General features: G+C 35.4%; 1 protein-coding gene across 1 annotated transcript; it reads left to right on the forward strand.

Moving 5' to 3' along the window:
• The first annotated feature begins 1,270 nt into the window (after positions 1–1,270).
• LOC135692112 (small G protein signaling modulator 3) lies at positions 1,271–22,094 on the forward strand. Its single transcript, XM_065210148.2, has 31 exons — positions 1,271–1,509; positions 4,954–5,150; positions 5,436–5,499; positions 5,700–5,833; positions 6,407–6,481; positions 7,075–7,134; positions 7,912–7,968; positions 8,216–8,350; positions 8,573–8,689; positions 9,077–9,155; positions 9,520–9,581; positions 9,821–9,904; positions 11,408–11,503; positions 11,705–11,836; positions 12,213–12,315; positions 12,696–12,743; positions 13,151–13,221; positions 14,233–14,300; positions 14,730–14,817; positions 15,176–15,230; positions 15,468–15,517; positions 16,550–16,608; positions 17,134–17,227; positions 18,063–18,133; positions 18,513–18,561; positions 18,929–18,985; positions 19,482–19,510; positions 19,694–19,756; positions 20,043–20,102; positions 20,460–20,520; positions 21,018–22,094. Exons 1-31 carry the CDS (start codon positions 1,443–1,445, stop codon positions 21,087–21,089), a joined length of 2,457 nt encoding a protein of 818 aa, XP_065066220.1. The 5' UTR covers positions 1,271–1,442; the 3' UTR covers positions 21,090–22,094.
• Positions 22,095–23,980: the final 1,886 nt, after the last annotated feature.

Here is a 23,980-nt window from a genome sequence, read left to right on the forward strand (position 1 = left end):
CCTTATCATCATTCTATTATCGTAATTTTGATGTACTTCACGTCTTTTTGGTGCCCTGCTTTTTAGAAAAGAATGGTGTTGTAAGCCTGTGTTTATAATAAAACTGCCACTAACAATCTTTGGATTTCGGAGTTTTGATGCAAACTGTAATAACTTGCAATGAGCATTGGGAGAGATGTTAGATAAAGATGCTCTTATTTCTTGGTGCTCGCTGAATACTCTGTTTTGATGATTAATTGCCAGCCATGTCAGGAGAAACCAGGGTCTGGAGTGAGCCGGTACAGGAGCCAGCCTGTTCGGGCACCAGTAGATACAGGAGCCAGCGGGTACAGGAGCCTACCAGGTTCAGGCGCAAATCGGTTCAGGAGTCAGCTGGTTCACGAGCCAGCCAGTTCTGGAGCCAGCCGCTTCAGGAGCCAGCCGCTCCAGGAGCCACCAGTTCTGAAGCCAGCCGGTCCCGGAGCCAGCCGGTTCAGGAGCCAGCCGGTTCAGGAGCCAGCCGGTTCTGGAGCCAGCCGGGTCAGAAGCCAACCGGGTCAGATACCAAACCAACCTACCAGCACCTCGAACGGACAGTTACCACTAGTTTTGGAAGATGCTTCCAATCGAAACCAAGTTCCGATCCTACCACAGTTTGGTAAACTGTTTTGAACAGAATGAATGTTCGTAATGAGATACCAACCTAACTTGGCTAAATAACTCAGTGTGTGACAAATTGGGATTAACATTTGACTTTGAACCACAGACTTACTCAGATGAAAATCAATAATTGTAAAGAATGCTATTTATTAGAATCAGAAGTGAACAGTCACCAAAGATCTACATTTAGAAATTTTGACTTTCGACTGCCCAACCTGAAGTAAGCACTGAGAAGTACCTCTTAATACATATAATCTATTGAAAATTGCCTGAGATTATAGCAAGTAGAAGAACTGAATTTTGTTAACAGACATTCGTTGCTTTGGCCTTGTTGACATATTTAGAACCTACTGAGAAAGAACCTGTGCTCATGTGGCCACATCCCAGTAAATTTGCGCAAAATTTACCTGATTTTGTCCACTTAGGCTTTCATAATGCTCTTTAAGGTTTAGCGATAAAGAAAAAAATATTCTAGAGAAATATTTTACACGTCATCTCTTTGGAACTCTAATCTTGGAGATCAAAAATTTATGTCAGTCACATTTCCAGTTGTCCGGGTGACGAGGTTTCTTTGGTTCAACATTTTGTGGTTCAACAACAACAACTACTATTTTGATCAATGATCCTTGCAAACAAAACTGCTCTTAATGAAAGGAAGAAGTTTTCAAAGTATTGGTGACGTGACATTGGAACTTGGAAGAGCCTTTTCGTTTTATAAATATGAAAGGAAGATTATGAAGTGTGTTTCTGTCATGGTAAATGGTGTAGATTTATGCGTACTGTGAGTGGAACGATATAAGGAGATGTTGGGTGGCCTTGCGCATATTTTTAATCGTAGACCAGATGGATATTTAGACCCTGGGATGACAGGTGCAGTAGCTTCGATTTTATTCATGTTTAAAAATTCTCCTGTAATGATTATATATGGGTCCATCTCTTCACAGGTTCATGATTATTTTGCAAAGTTTTAACAACGGCTTTTGAAAAGGGCCTAACCAAGCCATACTTTCGTATTTGTCTGTCGCGCTTTGTTTCTCTGAAATAAAGTTTATTGTTTTATGACAATGGTGGCATCTGATACATTTGTTTTTCAAAACATAGGACGTGTTAGTTCTCGTGATGTTGAGGACGCTTCGTTTTGTTTGACGAAAACACAGGAGTTACTTGAATTTAACTGCCAGATTTGTGTTTAGTAATCAACAATGCCTCAACGATGTTGGGTTGAAACTTAAGTGTTTCATCCCCTTTTTACTAATTTTAAACGCACCAAAAAGTGGTGGCGCAAACAATTTAATTTTTAGCGATATTTTAGTGGCAGACTTTGCTACTTCATGCTGTATGTTTTAATTCTACACATAACTTTCAATTCAACTATCTTTAATTCACACATTTTTTTCATTTCTGTGCATCAAATTGTTAGCCTAAGTTGTTATTCATGTCAGTCATAGAATTTTGAAATTCTTTTGAAAATCTACAATTCAGTAAGTGTTATTTGATTTTTATACTCTGTCTCAACAAATAACTGAAATTTTCTAACAAGATTAATTGTAAAAATTACAGAAAGTATCATCCTCCATTTTTAAATGGCAGTTTATGAAAGTTTGCAATTTGATGAAATTGTATTCTGTTATTGGTATAAGGTTGATATGTGTTCTCAAAACTTATTTGTGTATCTGGAAATGAAATAATGCTTAAGAAGTGTTGGTGTTGCACTGATTTTTTCCAAGACATGTAGAAAGACAATAAACTTGGTTTGAAGCCAAGAGTTCCAGACTGAAATTCTGTCTTAATTCTGCCAATGCATTATTAAGAATCTGTTGTAGATTCTGTGCATGGTATTTGTTTATCTTGTCATATTACTCGGGAATATTCCACCATCTAAACTTCTAACTTCTGATAATAGTAAAAAACAAGAAATACAAGGTCTCTTCAAAAGCCTTTGCTGCAAACTGCGTGCACTATTTCGTGGGCGTCTCTTTATTGGTTTCTTGCTTTTAAACATTCTTCAACCTTGCATAGTCCTCCATACAATAAATTCCATGGAGCCCATTTGTAGAGATGAATTTCATATTTTCAGCATTTAGACTAAATACTATCCATACAATGGATAAAGAGCCTTAAATTTGCAAGATGAATAACTTTGACTTCTCTTTCCTGTGAATTTTTTGTACACTTCTCCTACCCATACAAATCGGCAGGCAAATCGCAACTATCCATTTTTGCTATTAAAAAACATTGTACTTGTGCCAAAACAAACCATAATTAGTTCTAAAAATCAATATACTGAATAAAGTTATTTTGAAAGTAGTAAAGTTCTTAAGTGTGACGACACAGAAAACCATTTTCAGAATTTTTGAATTTTGACCACATAAAATAAAAGAACTCCATATAATACTTTTAAATGTGCAAAATCAGGTAAATGCATAAAAAACTGGGTGAGATATATCCAATGAAAGATTTTAAATTTGCTAATGGATCACTGTCTTTCTGGCTCTGTTCATAAAGTCGTGTTCTTGTTTGGCCTTATCTCAGCCAATTGGTATACAGAGGTATTTCACCATGTTCCTTTAGGATATGGGATCAAAATTTAAAAGTTATAGAAATAGATTTTCCTGACATCATCATTTTAGAACTCTATAGTATGACATTTGTACTTAAAACTGCTTATGATTGAGGTCTATAAAAATAATCAGATCTAGATCTACCATTAATTGATGATCTTTTCAGAGAACAAATTATTAGCTACATTCAAAGACATTGCAATGATGCCAAGCTCCTAAAGGGGCCAACCATGTCCTTTGGAGTTTAGACAATATTATACCTTGGTAATAAATTATGGCAGATTTTACTGCAAAGAGTAAAACAATCAATTACAATGAACCTTATTTAAAAAAGGATTAAATGTTGGATCAGAGAAAATGCAACTGTAGGCTTCCCAAAACATATGTTCAAAACGTCAGGTTCCAACAGGTTAGAACTTAATAACTTGTTTTTATTTTGTAAGACTTTAAATAGTTAAATTGTCTATTTTATGTTTCTTTTTTATTTGATTGTAATTAAAATAGAATGTGAATAGCAGGCCTAGATTTTCTATATTGGTTATATTGGTCTTTTCTAGCCTTCTGTAAATGAAAAATGATATTTATGAAGGATCATTGCTAATGCATGCAAAAAATTAATCAATTATTAAAAATAGAATGGATGTCATTGTAATTGATAAATTGTGTGGATGTCATTGAAATTGATAAATTTAATTTCCATCTTTTGCGGTTTCTTATAGTTTTTTGGAAAAATCTCAATCACTCAAAGGGAAGCTAGACTTGGACTAAGAGAAAACTGTGTTAATTCAGGGTACCTTTTGTATGACTGTGTTTTCTCCAAATCTACACATAAGAAGAAACCAAATTTTCACCTATGACGAAATCTATTTTCATTTTATCAATTGCAAAAGCTTTTGGACTATAACCTGGCCCCATCCTATCCCCTATGCCACAGAAAATTGGACTAAATATAATGCACAATTTACTCAAATCAGATTAACTAATAGAAACTAAAACATTTCCAGCAACCTATCTCCTTAAAAATCCTCTTTATAATGGTGTAAAGTATCACTGTTCTAAAAGCTGGCATCCCACCAGATACACCAGGGTCTTACAGATGACACTTAAAACTGTGTTTTAGCTATCCTACAAGGAATTTGTTAGTTTTGTTTGGGGTAATTCATTATTCATATCTATGCTATTTACATAGTGGTTGGAGGACAGATTCCAGTCCTGTTTATTTGGTCTCAAAACATTGTTCCATGCAAAAAGTTATCTTCCAGTCTTGCATATAAAAGCACTGTCTGTTCTTATACCTTCATTAACCACCAGTCTAAAAGTGACACACGCCTCTTTGTTGCATTGTAGTTCAAATTTAAGCAATGAAGCACTGGCAAAGACAAATACCTGTTAAACAGTTTTCAAGTTAAAAAGTTTGCTAAAAGTTTTAGAAAATCAAGAAATAAAAAAATCTTGGTCGGTTTCTAGAGGAAGTTAGCTGGATCTTTGATGGTAGGAGTGCCATTACAGGTTGTGCTTGCCATTAAAAAGAAAATCTATTTTCTGGAAAATGTTTCTTCAAATATTCTAATTCTTAATTGATTAATTGTGTTAGAGTCACAAAATACCACGCTACGCACGACCTTACGTAACTCAAAAACAGACACTGTGCTCTGCAGGAAGCCATCCCTTTTTGGATATTTCTTGTCGAAATAATGCTTGTTGTCCTGTCTTTAAATAAACATGAATCTAATGAAATGTGTAATATTTACAGCTCCTACAGTTGGTGAATCATCTGATGAAAGTGACAACGATACCTCGTGGAGACATACTGCCTCTTCAGATATTATTGGCAGTGAATCCGGGGTCGGAACGCCTGCAAGCGCCACCTATATACCCGGAACATGCGGCCCATTTTCTGCATTAGTGCCAACTATGTGGCCGCAGGACATTCTCGCTCGTATTCAACAGGTATTTTTTGTAGAGTCATTCTATGAACAGCGTTGGGAGGGCAGTTATAAGAGATTAGGTTAGCAGTTCAAAGATAAAGGCTGTGTAATTTAGTTTTAGCAAAATTGTGGCTAACTCATTAATTTGTTGCACCTCGTTTTTTGTTATGAAATCCGGAGAATCCATACAGTAGTAAATACTCACAAATATCCGTCATGAATTTGATATTGTGTCTTAAAATCAATCTAATATCGTCAGATTTTCGTAACTTAGCTTGTGCTAACATGAAAATTTCATTTTAAATAGACCGAGGATGCTGGCTCGCGCCCCGAATGCGACTACGACGAGTTTGGCAATTGTATTGAAGCAGGTAAAAATCTTAAGTGGATGTCAGCTGCTAGCTCTCGATTTCATTAGGGGTAATCTTTTGTCACTTTTGCTGTCGCCCTTTTGCTGCTGCAACGGTGAGCTTCCTATAAAATTGAAACTTGCGTTTCTCTTCTCGTTGTACCTTTTGCATTGTTTTGAAAGTTATTTTATATTTGAAAGGCTTTTTTCATTTTAAACCAGGTCAGGCCGATGATACACACGATTCTGACGCAGAAACATCTGTGACAACAGAAGACCCAACTCAGAGGCTGAAATGGATTGCACATTTAGAATTTACGCAGAACCATATAGCAGGGGATTTGAGTTGGGATAAGGTAGAATTTAGTTAGTTTTTTTATTGAACTGTGCCGATGATTCTAAAGAAATTGATTGGCTGGATTGAAAACCTCGATGAACGAAAATTGCAACTTATCCAGCTGCTTGACAGTTAAGCGGCGAATCATGCCACAAGAACTCACATTTTTTACCTCACTGCGTTGCATGGCAAATTCCGGTTGCTGATCGATCAAATCAGATTTACACTCCATAACACGAAAGCTCATGTTCAGATTGGTATCTTTTGAAGCCAAAGGCCAATAAGAACCTTTCCATTAAATAGTGCAGTAAAATTTTTCGAGTTGCTTCAAATCGCTGTTTTTATAAAACAAGACTATTTTTAGTGGTTTCCCAAAAGTCTCTCTGTCACGAAGCATTTTTGAATTCGTACGCAGTGACGCAAACATTATTATGATTTATATATGATGTTGATGATTTTTTAAATCGCCTTTAAGGTCAATGTTCCCTTCAGTTTTTTAAAAGACTTATTCATGCTACTTTTTTTAATACGTTTCGCAGCCCAGTTGGTTTATCTAGATGGGCTTTTTTTGAGAAATGCTCTGTTTGTGCAGGTTGGATTATTGCCAAAATCAGACAAGCTGAGAGAACTCGTATATGCTGGAATACCACACAGTATGAGAATGCATGTGAGTTTTTAAATTTGATGACTTAGTTTGATTTTCTTTTAAATTTCGAGAGAAAAAAACGAAAACAATATTAGGTAAGGTAAAGGGTCAAGTTCATTTTCATAAAATTTTACATACACAATTTAAGTTAAGAATGCAATAAGTTTACAAAAAATAGAAGCGGAAAATTATATTTAGCAATCTCTAACTACAAGAGGCAACAATTTTTTGAATTGGAAAACTTTTTAAAGGAACAAACTTCTTTTCAAAATTAAATCATAAACATGACCATTATAAGTTAATAGAAAACTGCCAGTTCTGGCAAGGTAATGCCTACAATTGAGCTTGTTAGATTTTATCAGAGCAAATCCATTGTTTAAAGGACATACTTCTCACTTGGTTTAACTTTTATCGAATAATGGGTTTTCTTCACAATATTAGACGGATGTTCTTTAAATTTTAACGAAACCGCTGTACTATTATGAAGGGAATTGGAAATAGACCATATTTATGTCTTATTTGTTTTGGAAATTGTGCATTCTACTATTTCTTTTTTTAATTTTAGTATTTAAATTTGTTTATTGTGAAGAGATCAGAGCTTTTTCCAATAATAGGTATGGCCAAGAATATCTGGTGCACTGGCAAAAAAGTTGGAGAGCAAAATTAGTTATAAGGTGAGAAATAAGCAAAGGTTTTTCTGTAACTTGTCAAGTCTTAAGCAAAATGTTAATACGATCAACCAGTCAGCCTGTTTACAAAAGGATTCAAACAAGCATGTATGTCATCACCTCATGACTTCAATACTGACGGTTATATACAATTGTTAAGGTTCAAAAAGATGCTTATAAAAAGCTTGTTAAATGGATTTTTTTTGCTTTCAGCTTTTAGGCTGGCTCGAATTTACTCTATTACTTTATTAACTCGATTTTTTTAATTTCGGTTTCCACTCTGAAATTGAAAATAAACTTCAAGTAATTACCAGGATAACATGATATATCCAATTAAATATGTACGTTGCGTGTGGTACTTCATCCAAGTGACTTGATAACGAATACATGCTCGAAACGTCGTGTTTTAATCAATCAAGCTATTTTATTTCATTCTAGTACTCAATATTACTCAATTCATTCATTCAATAGTACTTAATTTATTTTCTAACCATATTATCGTTATAACATGATATTGTATGAGATACTGTGAACTAACGGCAAAATTAACCCATTCACTGATTCAGATGAGTCTCATGTAAACGATCATAGTTTTTCAAAGCCACTCGGGTTGGATGCTGTTTGCCCTCTCTCAGCTCTAAGCATCAACTTTGTGTATGTTTTACTGGAAATATGTGTGAATGTATAAGTCGAGAACACACAAATATTCAATTTATTTGTCTTACCTGTAACATTATCTCTTGATATTTCAGATATTTTGTAAGAAACTTCGCTCTCTTGTAGAAAATATTAAGGAAGTGCGACAATGATGACTCATCTTGTGTTCACCAAATTGAAAAGGTAGTCCGGTATTGCTTGTTAAACATATATAAATCGTTAACAATGTATCACAGAGGAATGCGGTATCAACCCTAACCTTTTTTTGCTTCTCAATTGAATTAACTCTCTAGCCTACTGGTGCATTTGGTTACAAAATAGTTGTGCATATTGCTTACTTCATAATTGTGTACATATTCTGTTCCCACTTTTGATGTGCATTATGCGAGAGAAACTTTGCTTACCACATTGCATTGGTATGCTGTTTTAGGACTTGTGCAGGACAATGCCTTCGAATGCTTGTTTTCAAACCGCTGATGCCATTGGTATTCCAAAGCTGAAGCGAATTCTGATTGCGATTGCAGGCCTCTATCCTGATATTGGTTATTGTCAGGGTCTTGGAATGGTGAGGTTTATTTTCAACAAGACTAACAAATCATAACAAGAAGAAATATCGTTATAATTTGTATTTTTCTGCTACAAAAGCCTTTGTGCTTGCTGCTCGGTTTTCTGTTGAATAAAATCTGGGTTCAATGCTCTTATTATAATGACAGTAGATTCTAAATCTTTTTAACATAATTATGAACTTTTTGCACTGATCTAACAAATAGTTTTAACTTCGTTTTAGATTGTTGGATCTTTGTTGCTGTTCCTTGACGAAGAAGATGTTTTTTGGATGATGAGAACCATAATCGAAGATTTACTTCCATGCTCGTATTTCTCAACAACTCTTCTGGGTGTTCAGGTAGATGTGCAGTTAATTGCGTATTTAATTTAATTGCATTCAAAAAGAAAATATATTTCAGGATAAATTCTCCTAGTCTTGCCACCATTATTTTCTTTTTGTCAGTATTTCCTTTCTGGTTATAGCCTAACTAGAGTTTGCATTACTGCACTCGAAATAAAAAACTTCTGCTTCTCTAAATTAGTTCAAATGAACTTTCACGGGCTTTCTTTAGGCGCCATGTTAGATTCAACAGCTGTTCTAGATGAGTAAATTCTCATTGCAGAGGACATTATCGAAAGTAGGTCATCCTACGACCAACTGTTGGCCTCCCTTTTTTCTTTCATAATTTTTGTATTCAATAATATTATTGAATGTGTCGGTACCAGCCTCTTATCTTTTTATCAGGCAGACCAAAGAGTTTTGCGTCAGCTCATCGTTAGCTACTTGCCAAATTTGGATGGTCTTCTCAGGGAGCACGACATCGGTAACTTTGCACTTTCTTTCTGTGTTTGCTTTTTGTGATATTGGCTTCAAGATTGTGCAATTCATAATAGAAAAGGCAACCAAATTCGAACGTGTAGCTCATGCAGTTCTTTCTTACTAAAACTTTACGGAGTAGCTGGATACTTTTTTGCACTATGCTATGTTTTGCTATATTTTACGTAGCATCACGCCTTTAACTTGTCTCCCAAGAATTACTGAGAGTTGTTGCTTTGTGAAAAGCTAGAAAATTATTTCATAAACAATGTTGGTTTACGTTTGGTTTAAGAAGATATTAATACTGTTAAGAAAGCCAAACTGTGCCAACATTCAACAACCTGATTCAGAGAAAACCCATTTTATTTTAGAGCTATCTCTCATCACATTGCATTGGTTTCTAACAATGATGTCCAGTGTCTTACCACTTCGGGTGTGTTATCGCTATGTTTTATTTGCTCTGTTTCGTACCGCCTCGTTCTGTTTTTGCTGTCTTTTATTGCTAAGCCAGTTATCCATGCAGCATTCTTTGTGTATGATTTTATGGGAACAAAAGTGACTTTATACTGCGTGGAATTGTTTGATAACTTGTTGAACTGTTAATCGCTTGCCAAGTATTTTGTGTGTCTTTTGTACATTTTTAACGGCTGCATTCACCCAAATCGTTTCTAGGTGTTGCTCCGTGTTTGGGACATTTTCTTTTACGATGGTTCCATTACAATTTTTCGAGTCACTCTTGGTATGTTGAAAATAAAGGTAAGTGAAAGATATTTCGGGTAATTTCCATATTCTTAAGCTAATTTTGAAATGTATATTAGTTCTAGCTGTGAGCTGGGTTCGAGTTTGTAAAGAGAACTTTGAAGCTGCAAACCTAAAAACTGAAGAACGTATGCTTAAAGATTGGCATTTATTTTGATAATGTTTTGTTACATTTTGCTCTTGCAAGTGCATAATTGGCCTTTTTAAGCCAATATATATCGAAGGCCATTTGGTTTATATAATGCTTTATTACTTCGAATATTTTGCAGTTGAAATCATTATGACCAGAAAAATTAATACAAAAGTCCACCAGCCACTGAAGCTGCTATTCTATGAAATTTTAAAGAGTTATTATTTCTATTTGTATTTTGTAATATCACATACACATAATATATCTTTCTGATGATTTTCTCTTTCTTCATCAACACTGTGTTATGGATCATTCCAAGTACCCTTCGGGTCATATCTTCACATCCAAATCATTCTTTGATTTCTCCAAATGTTCTAAGATTCTTCCACCCGAACATCCAATCATCACTGGGTTTATATCCGCCTAGTATGTCTGTCTTCTCTCTTTTGTTTCTTGTTTGTGTCTGTCTTCTCTCTTTTATGCTAATTGAAGAATTTAAGTTTTTATCTCCGTTCATTTTGCATTGGTTTTCACTTCCTTTGGGCACGCAATGTCAGATCTAAACAAAGTTCTATTTTTCTTACCCTCCAGTATCAAGTTTGGTCTTCTAGCTGTGGTTGACTGTTTTCGTTAGTTTAGTCAAGGTCCAACCAAACTTTGGTTTCTTATTGCTTTCCGAGAAAGCGTTCGCATCTCTCTTGTTTTTTAATATAATTTCACATTCTATTGCGATAATTGTGTTTTATTTTCCATTCAGCTGCTGAAACAATCACTGATCTATTATGTCTGTTTAAGCACCCCGTCCTGGGAAAAACCTATTTTTGGTAGAGGATGCTTCCCTTTTGCTCTGCAAACATTCTACATTTGCCTTGAAATTCGACTCAAGTCACTTGCATCAGTCCCTCTTTTCCTCCTGAAATTAGGACTAGGCCTTCGACGGTACCTCTAAATCTTTTGCTTGACTTTGGCTGAGTGATTCTGCTCTTTTTCTGATGCTCGAACGACTGTATCGTAAATTCCAGATTGACTGATTTTATTCTGTATACTTGTAATAGGGCGTACAGTTATTTATAGTGAATTAATGCTTATAAATGAAGCGTAAATGAACCATTATTTCTATTCAGCAAACGATATCTGGAAACCGTTAACGCCAAGGTAATAGCTTGAAGGCATTGCAGATATACTGGAAGAGATAAATGAAATTCCCTATTGCTAATTTAGTGGGGAAAGAATTCAACAGTGCAAGCAATAGCGGGCATTTCTACGTTTTAGCAACGTTAGTTGTTACTGCGATTTATTTCTGTTTGAAGTTGTCCTCTATTGTTGGTTTGTGTCTTGGGTTTTCATTTGATCTCACTTTTTTCATGTAGGAGCCGACGCTGCTTACACTTGAAAATTCTGCGCAGATTTTCAATGCCCTCTCGGATCTTCCAGGTGAAATGATCGAGCCCAAAGAGCTTATTCAGGTAATGCTGTCCAAAGAGGCCTCTTTCTTTTACATGGTTTACTGATGCTGTCCAAGTCAATGGCTTACTGAGCGTCAATGAAATTGTCTGCTTTGGTACAAAATGCATCGCTGACAACTTCGTCGTAATATTGTAAGTTATGGCTCCGTTTGACATGGTTAGACAGTCAGGAATACATTTGCTTTTTTCCTATTTATTCAGGCTGCCGTAAAGACATCAGCATCGTTAACAGATGTTATACTGGACGCTCATCGAAAAAAGCATCTGGCATTTCTCGTTACAGAGCTTGGCAAGTCAAAAGAATCCTTTCTGGATGCTGCAAACTCAGTGAAGGTATCATTTTGAAATACACACTTTTCATGAGATTTATAAAAAGTTATATTTTCCAATAAAAAGATTAGTATAAAGAAGATTTTTTGAAATAGAATGGTTATTGCCTCCAGTGTTCAGAAGAATTTTTATAGAACCCCCATCACATTGTATTTGAAAAAGGTATTGACAACTTTATGCAGACAGTTCTTTAATTTGCCTTTAGCTTTTTTCACTCTGGAAAGTTTCCTGGGTTAGGATAGGATAAGGAATTGCGGAAAAATTAAGGTAAAGTAAAGGTGAAATGTCAGTGAGAGAATCAAATTAAACCATGCCTGTCTTCACAATGTGTTTTTGATGCATATAAGTGATGCATAAAGAGGATTGTTTTCATTGTTAGACACTGCACAAGTTTGGGATATCTGGAGCAACTTCTTGGCTCAGTCTTCTCTATCGATATGGTCCTGTGATGATTGCAACCCAATTTTGTGGCTCTCATCTTGGTACATGTTATAAAATTTTTACTTTCAAGTCTATTTGCTCCAAAATCTGCTCAAGAAACCTAGTTGCAAAATTCTAATATGACTCATTATGGAAAAGTTCAGAGGCTTATTGTTAGGGACCTTCATTCACGTAAAGACCAGCCAAGATAGCCACGCGAGATTTAACCCATTTGATTAATTATTTTATTTGTTATTTAACGTATAAAAAACTTTAAAACTGAGAATACAGTGTAGACATTTAGGGGTCTTTCCTTTAAAAAAATAAGAGCAGAGTGCATTCAAAGCACCGAGGACAATGTTGTGTCTGCCTCTCTTGTGATGTGTTGTCTCTTTTGTTTTGCTTTATAAGAACAATCGTTGTTTATTTTTTCTCATCAAAGGTGTAGACTCGAGTGTTGCTGCGAAAGCCAAGAACATAAAGAAAACAGGCAAGTTCCTGCGTGATATTATTTCAGCAAAATAAGTTGTATTCTCTGTTGATTTGTCTATGTTTACATTTTCTGCTTTGTTCATGTCCATCAGAATTTTTTTCAACTCAGCCTCACCTTCTGCAGTATTTTGTACATATTGTTTATTCAAAAAAGAATATGGCACAATGCATAAGTTTTCTATTCCGTGCTAAAATATGTGAAAATATATCAGGAATTTGGTATTGTTAAGCTGTTGCGTTTTTTCAAAAAGAAAGCTCAGTGAAAACCTGTCGGATGTTCCTCGAAACTTGGTATTGTTTATAGATTTCATGTAAGGAAAACTTGGGCTCCGGAATGGAGTAGCTAGAGTTTAAACTTAAACTTAAATGATTAAATATAAGTTACTTATATCTTTTGCTGTTTAGAAATGATATCGGACTTACGAGAATCAATCATGCTTATAGCGAAACATTTTAAGAGCAATCAAACGAAGAAGGTGAGAAAGCTAACACTGTTATTTCCATTGTTTCACTTATGTTCAGCATACTTCTGTGTCAGTGTCAGACAGTGATAAAATTATGGCATGATTTTCAAAACTGCAAAACCGCAGACATAACAAGATTTTATATCTCATCTTTGTTCGGAAGATAATTGTCTCTCTTAATTAATGTATATTTGAATGAATAAACAAACAAGCAGAATAGTCTGCACGTCGAAAAATAAGACATCACCAGCTTTAATCCAAATTCGACAAAATTAGTACGACAAAATTAGTACGTAATTTTTAGAGGCAAATACAGTCATTTTCCTCTTATACTTCTGAAATTTGGGGTATTTACGAAAGCCTATGCGTCAAACATGATCTGGTATTTTCCAATTGGTTACCTGTCTTCCTTGCAGTGTAGTGCTGTCGGCAATGTTGTCCTTTATAATTGTCTCATCAAAAAGGGATAAAACTAGAATTTTAGGATGACACAATAATGTGGAAACATAATTGTTTGCTAATTACGTCAAGGTTAATGCTTCAAAGAAACTGAATCGTGTAAAAAAACTGATTTGGCACACCTTCTTTCATATTGACTCGATCTGCACCAAAGTTTAATGGTCGAATAAGATATAGATCTAGTTTGGATACATAAAAAATGGCTCCCAATTTCCCGCTACTTTCTGACGTATTGTGGTACTTGAGACCCATCTAAAAGGATAGATTTGCAAACCATCGCCGTACTCGTAACAACTATGCCTTGAAGGCAGGTTTTTTGCGCTTTGTCATACTTCTTTGGTCCCATAACTGAATAAAGCTGCTCCTGCAGTTGGCTCTTATATTCCTCCTAACATGATTAGCATCTTACAGAATAAACTATTCATTGAAGCTTAAACTTTATCTTCGTTGCAAATGCACGAACACAAAAGCTTTTTTGGTTTTCGGCCATGAATCATCACATTTCTTGGTAAAATATTGCAATCTTTTTATCAATGATTTGTGACTTGCATTTTTTCATAATAGAGCTTGGGAATTGACTATTCACTGGACAGCCACGCCAAAGATTATGAAAATTATATTAAGGTTGCCAGGTAAAGTAATAATTGGAATTGGGTACAGTGGGGACGAAGCGTTTCCCTTAAAACACTTAAATGCATTTCTTGAATGTAACGATGCCTAGTGTCCTTGATATATTTCTTGCTCGAAATATATTTTCTCTCAACGAAGCTTCAACATTTGCTGAAATATCATGTCATTAGTAACTGCAGTATAGCAGTCGTGATATCTAAAGCCAAAAGGATATTACTTCATCTCTATTTTACAACATTTCTTCAAATATAGCCATTCCTTCCATTTCCATTGTGCTTTCTGTTGCGCTTCAATTTAGTCTTTTGTTTAAGTTTAGTTTTAATTTCGGTAATGAGCTTTTGTTAGAGCAAAACTTTCTACCCTTATTTGTGTAATCATTTGCTCACGCTAATCACAGAAAATTCACTAGACACGTTTTATTTTGTTGCCAGGAGTAAACTTCGTCGTGCAAAGGCAATTGTTGATTTTGAACGACATGAAGATGACGAACTTGGATTTCGAAAACATGATATTATTACAGTAAGAACTTTGATCTAATAACACCAAATTTTAGAAAATCCTAAGAATTTTCCGGGCAGAAAGCATCTCCTCCTTGCCTGTTACAATATGACATGTTAATATTAATTTTTGAAATGCTAAAATTTGATGTTTAATGTTGTGTTAACGTCGATAAGTCAGATGAACTATTTTAGAATATGATTTCAGAAGGCTAGCTGCGAAAAGCTTATGGCTTTTAAACTATGTCTGAGCCGTCATTTTCTATCGGGATGTTTTGGTAGCAGGAATGTTAAGAATGTTTCACTGTTTACAGTAACAATTTTGTGTTCTAGTCTGCAATATCAGTAAGCTCTGTGACGATTTTCTCTGCGTTTTTCAGATTATTTCTCAGAAGGATGATCATTGCTGGATTGGCGAGTTAAATGGTTTGAGAGGTTTGTAGTGAGTCATTAAATGACTTTTATTCAGAACTGCGAGAGCCAGTTATAATTTGTAGTTGCTTTTAATCGACAAAGATAATGCTCTCTCTGTTGTGATTAGTTTTCTATCAGCAAGTTGGGTTTGCGTGGTTAATCTTAGGTCTCTGAACGTAGAAGATATTGTATATATTTCATGTGTTTAATATATATATGGTCAAGCAAAGTTTTATGACAATCTTTACTTTCTCTCAGGGTGGTTTCCTGCAAAGTTTGTGCGACCATTAGACGAAAGAAGCAAAGAGGTTTCCAATTATTTCTTACGTTTGTTATTAGCAATCATTAAAGGTAAACTGACACGCAAAACTATTTTTTGATATGATGCAGAAAGTGATGCATGGAATATTATTTTCAAGATTTCGGTTAATTATTATTGTCGGTTTTGACGCAATTCCTCTCTAAATGTCATGAAATTATCGTCGAGTGTTCGACCATTATCGGTATTTCATGTGACCCAGTGCGTGTGACGTCACAAACACCATGTTTTTATTCCTTGAATGGAAATCACGCGCGGACTGGACCGTTTAGTTCATCGTGCTCAATTACTTTCGAGGAGGTCTACGTAGCCTTTGATCCAAGATAGGTGAAAATTCGAGGCTAATGAAATTTTTTCATTTTATAATGAATCTAGCTTCTTTTTCGAATATATTCAAAATATTATTACTTCGATAGATTATTTCTACATCATATAAATCATGAACGTTATTTTTGCAAATCTTATTATGAATGGTTTGTAAAGAAGACAAAATCAGGTTTCAGAAATGGAGCCAAAACCTACTCAAATAATGTATCGATGCTCATCCGCAAAGTCATAAAAGTACGGTCTTCCAGACTGTCGTGTTGCTCAAGTGATGTGAACGTGGTGTTTGTGACGTCACGATTATGCGGAAGGCTCGGGCGAACTCGTCCGTGCTCAAAAAATATTCGGTGGCTAACTTTGGCTCTCAGTAACTCGAAAACTGTGTTGAATATTAAAAAATAATAATGTATCAGGTATTTATGCTCGATATGCTTTCATTTGAGGTCAAGTTAATTTTGCGTGTCAGTTCACCTTTAATAAAAGCGTTAATGATTCAACTTTTTATGATTTCTTGATACTTTTTTCTCTCTGTTATTCTAAGAGATGTGAAGATCCAGTTGGTTCTAGTGAACATTTTGTTTTTTTGATTGTCAAGTCTATGTAACATGTTTGTCTTTGGAATTTTTTAACCGAATTCTGTAAAGGCATGAAATAATGTCTTAAACAAAGTGTTTTCAAATAATTATCTTTGTTTTAGTACTCCATGGCTGGTGATGATACTGTCACGGAAGCTGTCACAGATCTTGTCCGTGGACAGTAAGTCTTTTGTTTTAAATTTTGCATGACAATGTAATGAGATCTTATTGTATCGCTTAGTCGATCTTTGTGTCCCTGTTGTAAACCAGCATCCAGTTCTTTAAGAGTACGCTCTCATTTGAATTAGGTTTATTGAAAAGAAAGTTGGATATATAGAGAAAATACGTTGTTTTAAAAGTCCCTACTTGAATCGAGGTACACAGTTAGGGGTATTTCCCTTTGAAAGGAATTAAAAGCAGTGGACGATCATGTGCCCGTCTCTCTTGGGTTGTGTTGTTTCCATTGTTTTAAATCAGAAGAACATGGCTGTTTTGTAAACCTACAGACAACAATGCTCAAGCGAGAAAGCATTCAAAATTTCTGGAATCGAAATAAGAAGACACTTCGTGAATTTATCTTCTTACAGAGTAAATTTAATTGGGCACTTTATTTCTCCAATCTGTTTTTTTAGTTGGCTTTATTGAATGAAAAATACTGTTCATGAATCTAGGCTTTCTTATGCATTCATATAAACTTTTATGACAGCTTGTGCACAGCTCTCCGAGCGATATTTAAGAATGGATTCCGAAAATACAATATGGTTGGAGGAAATTACCACCCTTGGATGTTTATCGAAGAGGTGAGAAGAACTATTTTGAATTTGTTGAAAGGAAGGCATGTTATTGCAGGGTTTTTGAACAGTATATAGAAATACGTTTCTGCTGGCCAACCAGGTTTTTCTTTTTACTACTCGTAATTGGTCAAACTCGCGCAGCGTATTTCAAATACATCAACTACAAAAAACGAGAGCACATTTTGTTCTAGACCAATCAGCGAGTTTGTTTACAAAATGTCATTAGCCAATCACCTGCCTCGATTTCGAGCTTGATTTTTCAATATTTCAAACCAAAACACAGTTGCTGTGGAGAAAAACCTACCCCTATATTTTTGCCCGGGAAAAAAATTTACGTTTTTCTACGAAGAAGATTTTTTAAACTTACTTTTAAAGTTATTTTTTGGTACGAATCTAGGAGCCCTAAGCAGGAACACAAACGGTTGGTAAAATATCTGCTGTGAAACATTACCTATTTTCTACCTCGGCCCTACCGCCAAAAATGCCCACCCCCTGATTTATTTCTTATGAAGTTTTCGATAATTAAACAAGGAATTTTTTTTAAGATTTAAATTACCTGATATTTTCCACAAATAAATCACCCAGCCATCAACTGGGAATATTGTATTTTCCAAACAAAACTAGGCTTTATGATTGCCTTTTCCTTCCTCTACACTACCGCACGGGATGCCTAGGCCCTTTCTGAACCTCCATCGATTTTGACCCACGACAGGAATGCCCTTTCTCGTAAAAGGAATATTCTTTAGATTTAAGCTATCAAGCACTTTTTGAAATATGGCTCTTTGCCCTAAGCTGGAAAAACTTAAAATTTTGGTTCAACAATTTTGGTTCTTTTCTACAGGCTAGCAACATAGAGGTGCAAAGAGATTTTAGCTCAGTGTATTCTCGATTAGTGTTATGCAAGACATACAGGTAACGTATCATCTGAAATACATTTTCTGTTCAGAGGAAGATATATCTGAACTCTTCACGTAATTTCAGTTGCTATAAAGGAAACCTCAAGCCGTCAAATATTCTCATCACATTTTTTTTCATTAAGTATTTTGTTGACCTCCATTATCATTGATGGAAATTGGATTAAAGATAAGGAAAAGATCGAACCTTTGGTGAAAAATACACGTCGAAGAGAAATTAATTTTTGTAAAGAAATATGTAGCTGTTCTGTTTTAATAATCAGCTATAGGCCTCCACTACATTTGAATAGAGAAAAACATCTCGGTGGCATTTTGTAGAAATACCAAGCTTCTATCCCGTGAATTTTTTCCTGTTATGACTTTCATTCTATCAACAGGCTTGATGAGGATGGCAAAGTTTTGTCACCGGAGGAGCTGTTATACAGGGTATTTGCCATATCTGTTTGCTATGAAATTTTAAATATTGCCGTTTTTAAATATCTAGATAAGCTTAAACGCATTTTCAAATTCCGTTGTCATATCAATCTATCTGCCTTTTTAACACCTGAGGGGAAGCTTTCCCAAATATAATGGATTGAATGAAGTTGGCAGTTTAAATAAAGGATCCTTTTTCACCTTTGTCTGCTAGACTTTCCCCTCAACAATGCATATTTAAAAACTCTTTTAAAGTTTGCTGTAGCTGTTCTTGTTCAAGATCTCATAAGACTGTACGCAGTTGATACTTGCTATGTCATTGAGCCAGTGAAAAGCTTGTTCACGTTTTCACTTATTTCGCTTTTTTAATACATCTCAGGCCGTTCAAGCAATTAATTCAAGTCACGATGCAGCCAAGGTATCAATGGACGTAAAAGTAGGTATACATAGGTTGGCATTCTTAAACAGCATATTCTTAAACAGCATATCTCTAATTATGCTGAGAGACAGAGCGAGTGGCACAGCCAGGGCAAGACCCGAACCCGTTGCCCTACCGACTGAGCTACACTGTCTCGTTTTCAAATTTAAGCTCAAAGCCCGGCCACCTACCAACACTGCCCCCGTTTTACCAAGTGCACATGGGGGCCATCGCGGCACCCATCGCAATGCGCAGTGGTCACAGGTAGTCACGGGCTCAAGTCACGCCATAGTCGTGACACTAACTCACATTTCTCCCAGTTTATTTTCTCAAATTCAGTTATGGAAATAAGCCTGATTCCCCAGCTGATTCCCCAAGTTCTAAGTGTCTGATATTTCAAATTATTGACTTTTTACTATACATTCTTATATCTAATGTTGAATAAGTGAAATAGCAAAGCAAGATTGATTGTTGATTGATTCAGACTTAAATACTGTTTTATGCTTATTTTCAGTTTCGCTCCTTTGTTTGCTATGGACTGAAGTAAGTATAATGCCACGGTCTTTATTTCCTCTACAAGATCTTGTCTATTGTTACATGCTGCTTTTCAGCTAAGTTTAAATGCTTGCATCATCTATTGTATAGTTTGCTAGTTAGCTGCAATGTAAAATCATTCTTGAATAAGGTAGAACTAACCACATCCTCACACAATAATTTCCTTTTCAGTGAGCAGGTGCTGCATCTTTGGTTTGAGGTGCTTTGTTCTTCAGAAGAAGTCCTCGCAAAATGGTATTATCATTATTATTTCTTTTTAAGGCAAAAACGCAATTCTACGCTTTTGCAGTTTGCAGCTTTTGTTGGCCATATGAATTGCTTGTGGCTACAAAATTTTCATAAATTTAAGATGTCGAATTCAACAATCCCCCACTTTAACATTGTTAGGGTAGTGTAATGGTGATATTTTAGACAGCAGAGTTCGCATTTCCCAGAATTATTCCTTGTACTTTTTGTTTCATAGCCTCTTTATTACAAACAATGATTGCTACTCAGCTATAATGAATTTTTCGTTTTTCAGGTACCACCCTCATTCATTTTTAAGAAGTCCCGCCTGGATTCAAATAAAATGCGAACTAAGGTAATGGATGCTCAGGAGTTAATTTTGTTATTTGTATATCTCCAGCAGAAAATATACAAATTCTTGTTTCAGTACGGTCAGAATACCTCGAAACAACATAATCACTACTGGTTTGGAAATTTTTTGCCCTGTAATCTTAGAAACATAAAATCGACGAAGGCAATAGACATGTCGTTTCATGAGAGTATTATAAAGATTATACTTTTTGTTATTGATATTTATCGAATTTGAAAATTTGATTTTGGATTTTTTGATCCATGAAATATGCTGTTTAGGCCATTTTCTTAGTTACATAGAAAATTTTCACTGAGATTCCACTACTTCTGGGCTATATCTGATGGTATTCATAATTTCTAGGTGCTTAGCCCAATTTTCCTTGCGGCTTTCGGTTGACTGGGAAATTTCAACTGAAGTAGACGTAAGTATTCCGGTTAATACTTTGTTTGATGAATTTTTTTGTTTAACAGATGATTTTTCAATATTCACAGACCATAAAAGGTAAAATTATAGTCGAAGGGCTTTTGAGTGGACCTTTAATATCAGGCATACAGCAATGCTTTTGATGGGTTGGATTAACTTTGTAATTCTTGTGATGGGTCCGATCAACCTGGTCATACTTATGATTGGTCCGAGCAACATGGTCATGCTGATGATTGGCTAGAATAGCCTGGTAATGCTTTTGATTGGCTCGATCAACATGGTTATACTTATGATTGGCTCGATCAATCTGGCAATACTTGTGATTACCTGATTATGCTTGTGATTGGTTCGACCAACCTGGCTATGCTTGTGATTGGTTTAGACCAATCAAATAACACACTAAATTGTCATTTTGCAGACAATTGGCCCATCACTTTCATTTTGCAATTTCCGTTGTTTGTAATCATTTTAATCTGGATCATGTCCCTTATGCAGACCTCCGTGGACATGAAAGAAGATGTTCAAGACATGTTGGTGAAACATCATCTTTTCAGTTGGGATATTTAACAATTTAAGTGCATGCATTTTTTGGCTTTAAACATACAAATTTGTTAAATACAACACGATATTTTTTGTAAATCAAAATGTAGTTAAAAATATCTCATCAATGTTTAACAAATTGGATGGAGTTGAAGACGAAATGGTAGCTTCATCGAAGTTGGTTTCAACCTATAAAAGTCTTATTTTTATGATGGGGAATAAGTTGTTGCCGAATCATTCTTATAAAACTCTCAGCATTTACTGAAGCCTTAAGATCATATCTTAAATTTCACATCTTTGCATTCCAACAGTATGAACAACATAAGCAAGCTTGTAGCCAGAATTCACATTTAAAAACGAATGCAATAAATCTTGAAAATGGCTTTGAAAAAAGCAACATTTCACAACATACTACTGAAAGATTTTTCGTCTGACACTCTTCAGAGTATAAAACGCATAAAGACAGTAGCTTAACAAGGTCATTTACGACGAAAAAGCTTTTAAAAGTGTATTGTGAAATGTTTGCCTTTTCCAAAGGCATTTTCAAGTTCTGTACCGCCAAAAATCGTTCGCAATAAATCTTCTGTAGTATCAGCATGATCGACCTGGTATGCACGACAGATGACAATGTACTGAATTATATTTAATCAGGTTTTAAATTCACTAAAGAATTCAATAGACAGCGAAATTTCTATTTCATTCTACCCGGAAACTTTCTGACCTTGTCTTTGGTAGTTAAATCATAATTGTCAAATAACTCGAAGCTTTTTGATTTTTGAATTTGGAGGTTTTGAATTTGGAGGTATGTTTTCAGATAATAGAATTTGTTTACATTGTTGTAAATTAGAATCATTAGATAGATTTTGCTTGAATTGTTTTCGGTTGCATACCATAGGTGCCCAAATCTTATTTTCATCGGGAAATTTAGCAAATCCATACCTGTATTTTACAGCAAAATATTTGTTCATGTCAAACTATTTTGATTGCATTCAAATGAGGATTATATGGTGAATCAGAAATTTCTGTATATAACTTGCCTTCTTAATACCTTCATCCATTGCTCAAGGGAATAGATGAATCGCCGGCATTGGCCAAGCTATAGTCAGTACTTTTAAGGACTTGTAAAACAGTACTTTGTTTTGAGAAAGTGAAAAGGTAGTTGTTATTATTATGTTCTTTCCATCACAGGAAAATGTTCCTGGTAAGTCCTTCCCTAAAGCAAGCTAGAACAACCAGCCTCAGGTTTCGAGAACCTTTCTCGATGTTCTTGCAGTTCCTAACAACGCCGTTTTCTATATCACTTCAGTCCTGATCTTGATTCCTATTTTCTTTATGTACTGCTCTGCTTCATTTGTGACACATCCCAATGCACCAACTACAACTGGAATGACACTTACCTTTCGAAGGCACCATAACCTTGCAATTTATCTTTTTAGATCTTGATACTTTCCGATTTATCTTGTTCTTTCTGTTTTATCCTTGTATCTCCTGGCACGGCTATGTCAATGATCAAGCACTCTTTTTCTGATCTTAGCTCGACAACAATGTCTGGTCGTCTATGCTCATTTTCGTAATCGGTGTTTATGTTGAAGTCCCACAGTGCTTTCATTTTCAGTAACGCCTTCTGGCTTATGATTGTACCACTGTATACTTATTGCTAATCTCCCAGTGAACTATCCGTGCTATGTTGTCGTGGCGTCGCTTATATTCCTTTTGGGCTTATTTGCTACATTCATATGTAATGTGGTTCACAGTGTTTCCCTCTTCTCACCACACATTCTGCAAGTTGGCGAGTCTCTTGATTTGTCAATATGATGTTTGACGTAATTCGTACGTATTGCTTTCTCTTATGCCGCCATAATTAGTGCTTCTGTCCCTTTCTTCAAGTTTCCGTTTTTTATCCGTTTTTTAGCCACAACTATGACTTCTTCCTGTCTACTATCCCATCTGTATCTCTGAAAAACTGACCATGCATTACTTTTTCGTGCCATATGACTTCTCTTTCTCTTCTTCTCTGATCTCTATACTATGATGGCTTAATGATGTCATTGTTCATACAGTTACTGAAAGCAGAACATAAACAACAGGAAATTTCCTGTTGTTTATGTTCTGCTCTCAGTAACTGTTCTTGCCCTTTTTAACGTACCTTCTAAGGCTATTTTCCTCTAACCGGATGGTTTCTAATTCACTTTGCAATCCCCTTCCACCCCTCTGTCTTGCAACATACAGTCTATCGACGTCACTTTTTGGATGTAACGCTCCATTCATTGTCATAATTTTCGGTGTCTGTCTGTCTAGTTTCTCCAGTTCTTCTTTTGTCCATTTCATTATCACAGCCCCATATCTCATCACAGCAACTGCCCAAATATTCATTGCTGAAATGGCATTCCTGCTGTTCAAGTTTGATTCCAATAAATCTTTGCTTCTCCAATAAAAGTTTAATTCTTCGCTTGTATTCCTTCGCGAATCTCTCTTTCATTTCCTTCTCCTTTATCCCATCTAGTTCTACTATACCCAAGTAATTGTAACCTTCTTCGTCGACGCCTTTTATCTTCTCTCCATCTGGTAGCTCAATTCCATCACAGGTGACCATCTTTCCACGCTTCATGATAATCACACCACATTTTTCTATACCGAATTGCATGCCAATGTCATGACTAAACCTATGAACTGTATTTACAAGTGATTCTATGTCTCTTTCACTCTGTCGAAATAACTTTAAGTCATCCATATATAGGAGGTGATTTAATTTTGGCTGGTTATTTCCCAAACTATATCCAGCTTTCATCTTTCTCAAAATGAGTGACATTGATATGAGACAGATATAAAATAGGAGTGGCGAAAGGCTATCTCCTTGGAATATTCCACGTTTGATGTTGACATCCCCTAATACTTCATCTCCTGCGTTCAACTGTACC

The sequence above is a fragment of the Rhopilema esculentum genome, chromosome 13, assembly GCF_057945365.1.
Source record: "Rhopilema esculentum isolate cy_ngs chromosome 13, ASM5794536v1, whole genome shotgun sequence".
NCBI classification, from domain to species: Eukaryota; Metazoa; Cnidaria; class Scyphozoa; order Rhizostomeae; family Rhizostomatidae; genus Rhopilema; species Rhopilema esculentum.